This window comes from Dicentrarchus labrax, unplaced genomic scaffold (assembly GCF_905237075.1).
Source record: "Dicentrarchus labrax unplaced genomic scaffold, dlabrax2021, whole genome shotgun sequence".
Taxonomy (NCBI): Eukaryota; Metazoa; Chordata; class Actinopteri; family Moronidae; genus Dicentrarchus; species Dicentrarchus labrax.
Genome location: NW_026136702.1, coordinates 14313590 through 14320494, shown reverse-complemented (window position 1 = coordinate 14320494; position 6905 = coordinate 14313590). Strand labels below are relative to the sequence as shown.

Genomic DNA, 6905 nt, shown 5'->3' with positions numbered 1-6905 from the left:
TTGTTCTTTTTTCTACATTTATTTAACAGATTAGGTTTTACATAAATTTTTTGAACAATAAATAAAATGGTCATGAAATGAATCTTGACCTGCTATAACAATAAAATGCTTTATACTCATTTTTGCATTAGCAATAATAATCTAATCATATATATAATAACACCCACAGGGACCATTATTATGCATTGAGTACTTTTACTTTTGATACTTTAAATACATTTTTCTAATAATACTTACACACGTTTAAGTATCATTTTAAATGTGATATTATTTAATTTTTTGCAGTGCTAAAGGATCTGAATAATTCTTCCATCACTGACTACATTTGTCTGACAGTTTCAGCTACTAGTTACTTTGAAGATTAAGATTTTACATTTTATATTTTACAGTTTATAAAACATGATGTACTTCCGTATATTAAGCTACAAAACAGTTTAAAATGTTGTTAAAATTAGCTCCACCTCGACCAACTATAATAGTAAAATTTCTTCTTTGAATGAATACTTCCTCCACCACTGCTCAGAACTCAAAATCTAATACCCACCTATTTTTCCCATTTTCCTTCCAGTTTTCTCCCTCTGAGGTTTTGCCGTTGCATCCATGTCTTTTATCACAATTTTGACCCACAGAAAGGAATTCTCACAAGATATCAAAACAAAAATCTATATTTAATATGGGAGCAATTACAAAGCGAAGTTGGCTGCACAGGGCCGTTGTCACCAGAGCGCGTGTTTTTCATCAAATGGGTCATTAGACGATGATGGATGTAAACCTATAAAGTATCTAAACTGGACCTTTTAACAAACCACGAGCAACACTATCATTTCTCTAATAGAACCTGCTGACCGTGTCATTCCCTCCTGCCATTTGTCATTTTTCCTTGTGAAATAATCAATATCTGGGCGCTTTGAAATAAATAATATAAAAGTCATGGTAACCTACCCGAGGAGCAACAAAAATAGACTTATGGAGCATTCAGAAGGCCTATATGGCCTCTGGGCAATGTCTGCTGCATGTTTCTAATCAATGCATAATATGAACTGTATTTTCTAAACTACAGACTACAGGATCTTTGTACAGTTTATTTTCAGAGTTGTTCTCTTTATCCCCAATTATGCACGTTGGACTGTCATTATAGTAGTAAAACACTGTAGTAAAGTATTATTTGTGACGTAAATATTACTAGTCCTTTCAACAATTTATTTTTTCGACTATATTTTATCAGTCAACAATCTGGGAATCTGGCCTTTATGACGCAAACCTACAAGAGTCACTTTTATTCAAGACTTCAAATAATAATAGATAAAATAATGATATATGCACACCAAACAGCTCCCAAATGATATATGTATTAATTTCATGCAACATTTTGGTCACAGGCATCAGCTACAGATCAGGCATTAGCCTCCCTTTGTTTAATTTCTTCATCCTTCCACATTTCTTTTTGAAATATTGTGACTTAAATGACAATATTCCGTCCTGTTTGTATATAACACCTTAAACACAACAATACCTCTGGGATCAAATCTGGGATTGTCATGCTTCCCCTTGGTGTCCAGTAGTAAAAAAGGTATGAGATTTCCAGGTATCAGGATATTAACTAATCCAAATTTCTTTTACTCTTTTTAAGATCACTGGTCCATGCACATTGTCCAGAAAAACATGGGTGAAATTGCAACCTGTAAGAGTTTCCATTGGCTTTCCAATCTTCTTATCCAGTTTCTAATTGGCTGTCTATATTTACAACTATTGACTGACGCATATTAACGCATACTAATAGATGCTCCCAACCTGATATACACATTTTACACCTCAGTCTGAGGGTGCCATCAAATACCTGTGATGATAACCATGTAAGGAAAGGCGGTAATTACATCAGAGTAACAGGATATCTCCACTTGAGCAGCTCCCTAAATGAATAACACGTGTTAATTACATGAACATGCCCGTGCGTGTAAGAACTCTACAAGATGATGAGGGACGAAGCACCATGGCACCCAGTACAAACTTTACCTTGTCACTGACACCCTTTATTATGCCTGCATATCGCATGGCTAATGAATGTAAAAAGATGATTCATGGCTGAAAGGAGTATCTCAGTTAGGTGTGTCGTACATGATCAAACTGTTACAGGACAAATATGCTGTAGAAGAAAACAGCTGTGTCACTGTTTGTCTTGGTCTCACACACCGACTTGGATTATGTCCCTGGAAACTTATTCTAACACTAATCATGAGTAACTTTAACCAAAACCCTAATCTTTACCCTAAAATGTAGTGGCTTGTCTTATGTGGGGACCGCAACTTGGAGGTGAGTCCCCACAATGTGACAGTGTGATGAGATTTTTTGTCCCCACAACGTGATTAATGCAAACCCTAACACACACACACACACACACACACACACACACACACACACACCCTCCACTCAGTCCACACACTTGCATTCCCTACTCTTGGCCCACAGAGGACGCTGTCTCCCCGTTCTTCTCCTACACCAGCCTCGAACCAATGGACTGCTTTTTAACAAGTCAATTAATATCAATGAGTGAATATACATAGCACATTTACAAAGAGTGCAATCTGAGGGATGAATTAACCAAATCGATTAGGGAGGAATAAATGACTGTGCGACCCGCAGACATTGTGGAAGTGGCCCTTGCTGAAAATCAATGAATTAGAAATATGAATCTAATCGCCCGTTGGTGACACGCTGAGTAGCTGCAGCCTGATCTCAGGCCTCTCTCATATTGTGTCTGAGAAGCAAAAATTTGGTGTTGGCATAGGGACCGTACACTCGTATTTAATCTTGTTTTGTCAAATTAGGATGGACATTTTAACCCGAGTGTGTGTTAATGTTTCTGCATGAGAAAGGTGGCGTTTTATTGATTGCGAGACTTTTGCACTATAACCTGCGCACCCTGTTGGTATTATTTCATGAGTTTATATGGCAGTGGGAATATTGTGCTGTTGGAAAGTTGCTAGATGGCTGGCTTGTTCATCTCACACACGGGATTTATTCGAGAAAATTTGCTTTATTTAATATAATTAGTTTGAACGGACTCACGAAAGCATCACATTGAGGCCCTGGATAATGAATGCAAGCAATATGATATATTATTATTAGAAGTATTATTATCATTATTATTATTATTATTCGGTTATATTTCTTTTAAATACAAAGCTTCAGTTGATGGTTAGAAGCTGTCTAGAAGTTAAATATAGACTAACATCTCCTACAAATCTACTAAGAAATAGCCGAATTTAAAATATCCACCAGACACCTGCAGCCTGAGTGGAAGCGGCTCAAAATGTATCACTAAATATAAAAACACACTGGTTTATGGTTTATGGTTTATGAGAAACCTCGTGCAGTCGATCTGTGTCTGACTGTAATGTTAGTTGTGTGATGAGGCGCTTATCCCAAACCTTCCTCTTTGGCGCTAACAGCCCAGTGTTCATTTGCTGCCTAATTGGACTATATGAGACCAATAACAGGCGAGCACACACAGCCTGCAGCCAGAGTGCACAGAGAGAGGAGGATGGTCTCTCTCTCTCTCTCTCTCTCTCTCTCTCTCTCTCTCTCTCTCTCTCGCTCTCTCGCTCTCTCTCTCTCTCTCTCCCTCCTCACCGTCTCTCCCTTAATCCCATTTGCCATTGTACATGCCCAATCGCCTATACTTTCCGCATTTAACTTGGATGACATTTTTATTTCATCATTAGCATCAGACGCCAGACTGACTGACACGGTGGACACAGTTTGCGATTTGACGAAAGAGCCCGGAATGAGACATCTCCATGTTTATAAGTGTTTTTTTGTACCTCTCAAACATTTTATTTTATTATTTTTCTAGCCTAGAAGGACGTGCGTTTTAAAAAATCCCTGAGAAGAATAAAACAGGGAATCCACGCAGCCGGGATATCGACAGTCTGTAAGTCAGCCTTGCGGTTTTTTTTTCTGTCTATCTGAATTCCTGCTTCCGTGGTCCTCTGCGTTCAGACCACAGCCACAGCGATGCCAGAGACAACGCAAGAGACGTGCGCTTCGGCCAAGGACTCTCCTTTCTTCATTAAGAACCTGCTGAACTGTGATAGCAAACCGTCCAAACCAAAGCCCGTATTGGCTGCCACAAAGGCGGCCTTGGAGGGAGGATTTTCCCTTTCCCAGGTCGGGGAATTCAACTTTCCACGCTTTGACCTGCCCGCACAGAGGTTCAGTCTACCGGCTCACTACTTGGAGCGCACCTCGGCGTGGTGGTATCCCTACGCCCTCAGCTCATCCGCCCACCTACACAGAACCGAAGGTAAGACTGACAGAAAACAACAATAATTACAGGGTATCATGTATGAACAAGCAATTATCACTCTTTTGGCCTTTTAATTCCATTTTGATGTTGGAGTCCCCCCCACCCCCCCTCTTAATTAGTAAAACAGAGAGGGCAAACTTCAAAAATAACAATCACAATAAAGGACCATTCAAGTCCATGTCCCCTGGGAGTTTTGTGACACATAATAACATATTGACAGCAACCAGTCATTGCCCTCCTCATCGGAAAGTTAACTGGATTTTGTGTGTTTTGGTGATGGGGAAATAAAATGGCATGCCTTGTCTTTACCACACCACAGAGTAGCTACATAGTGATTTGACGCCTTGTCCTCTATGAAGGCCTATTTTGTTATGCCACTACGCGGGAATAGATCAATAAAGTGACACACTGAGCATAAAATGAAGTAGACATCATCAAATCATCAGATGAGGGTGACGATGCGCAGCCTGCTTTTGATTTGTCTATTGGCGCTGACTATGAACATCTTACCCCAGAGGCTCGGTCACTGACAGCGTTTTTACCTGCCTGTTTCTGTGATTTATTCATGTGGGATTTAAAATACGCTGATATGAATGGCACTATCATGCGTTCATGCAAAGAAAGATAGGATTCAGAAAGCTTGTTCAATTAGAGTGAATGTGCAACCCTGATTTGTTCAAATAAAAGTAATAAAAAAAAACAGGCCTATATTTGGAACATTTTATTTCTTTATTCTATTCAAAGGTGATATTTTTAGTAGGTTAAAATAATAATTTGAATACATTTAACACGGTGTTGTCAGTCATGTGTAGCTCTAAAATGGTTTATGTTTATGTCACCAACCATATTTTTCTGGCACTATTTCTAACCGTTTTAGTTTTCCCAAAGCCCACGGGCTGCCCAGTATCAACAGGCTGTAATAAAATCCCAAACACATTTAACGTCAGGCCCCAGTGTTTATGACCACATCTCCCTGTGTCCCCATTTCAGTCACCGAGAAACCAAGAGCCAGAGACTCCTCTCCAACCTCGGGCACAGACAGAGACTCGCCGGACCTGGTGCTCAAATCGGAGCCAGACGCCAAAGACGACGACGAGGACGATGAGCACAACAACAAAAGCGGCGACGAGATCATTCTGGAGGAGAGCGACACGGAAGAAACCAAAAAAGACGAGCTGGAGGAGTGGAAGAAGAGGGACGACGACAAAAAGCCGTGCCGCAAGAAGAAGACGCGCACGGTTTTCTCCCGGAGTCAGGTGTTCCAGCTGGAGTCCACCTTCGACATGAAGCGGTACCTGAGCAGCTCGGAGCGGGCCGGCCTGGCCGCATCCCTCCACCTGACGGAGACTCAGGTGAAGATCTGGTTCCAGAACAGGAGGAACAAGTGGAAAAGGCAGCTGGCGGCGGAGCTAGAGGCCGCCAATCTGAGCCACGCCGCGGCGCAGAGGATAGTCCGGGTGCCCATCCTCTACCACGAGAACTCGGCCTCGGAGAGCGGAGGCGCCGCTGCCAACGTGCCAGCGAGCCAGCCGCTGCTCACCTTCCCGCACCCCGGCGTGTACTACTCCCATCCCATCGTCACATCCGTGCCACTACTCAGACCGGTTTGAACAGAGCTGAGTGGTGCGGCACAAGTTCGTGTTTATTTTGCAAATCAACTCATCCGAAAAGTAAAAGAAACACTTAATATTTTTGTACAAGTGACTGAATGAAGACACAAAACAACAAAAAGAAAAAAAAAAAAGAAAAAAAGAGACACACTGTCAGGCCTACATGGACCTATTCTGGCAAATGTATTGTGTCATTTTCCATTAAGGGTGCCGTTTACTCATGATCCGACAATTCAAATCTCATGTTTTATTATTATTATTATTATTATTATTATTATTATTATTATTATTATTATTATTATATGTAAGTATCACCTCAGGAGTCCACCTGCTTACACTGCCTGATGAGTGTCTTTTATTTTTTACACCATGACTTTTGCTGGACAGGCCAACTCTGTGTGATGTACAAAAAAAACTTTACTTTGTTTACAAAAATTGGGCAGCCTAAAGGGCGCAGACCTGCTTATCATCTGACTTCAATCAATTATTAGATTTTTTATTTACATTTCCACTACTGATTACCCGATGATGTGCAATACACTGACTGTGTGCTGTGAATGAATCAGTCCACGCTTTGGGAAACATGCGCGTTTTGTCATCTATTCACGGTGGAATATTCTACTGATGAGGCGTTGTTGTAGGCTAATTTCCCTTTTTATGTTCTATTTTTTTGCTTTTTAAATCTTGACGGGGGACAATCAAGACACTCTCAACTGTAAAATACACATGTAGCTTTATGTTTAGTTTTAGTGCTTCTCACTCTTGTTCCCTCCACATGGACACGTCCTTCAAGCACAAGTGTGAGTTCCAATGTCTCTTAATCTACTTTGTGTTTTTAAACAGGAGCGGCAAAAATATCGACTACACTGGTGTAAAAAATATGTAAATGTATATATTTAATGAGGCGGCGTCTCCTTTGTACAGTAAAGACATCGTTTTGATATTGTACTGCTGAACCATGTTGTGAAATAAATGGAGAATATTCCTTA

The 6905-nt window shown here is 40.6% G+C and overlaps 1 protein-coding gene across 1 annotated transcript; it reads left to right on the top strand.

The window, feature by feature from the left end:
* Window positions 1-275: 275 nt before the first annotated feature.
* hmx3a (H6 family homeobox 3a) lies at window positions 276-6905 on the top strand. The gene is made up of 2 exons (XM_051427804.1): window positions 276-4303; window positions 5297-6905. Exons 1-2 carry the CDS (start codon window positions 4015-4017, stop codon window positions 5914-5916), a joined length of 909 nt encoding a protein of 302 aa, XP_051283764.1. The 5' UTR covers window positions 276-4014; the 3' UTR covers window positions 5917-6905.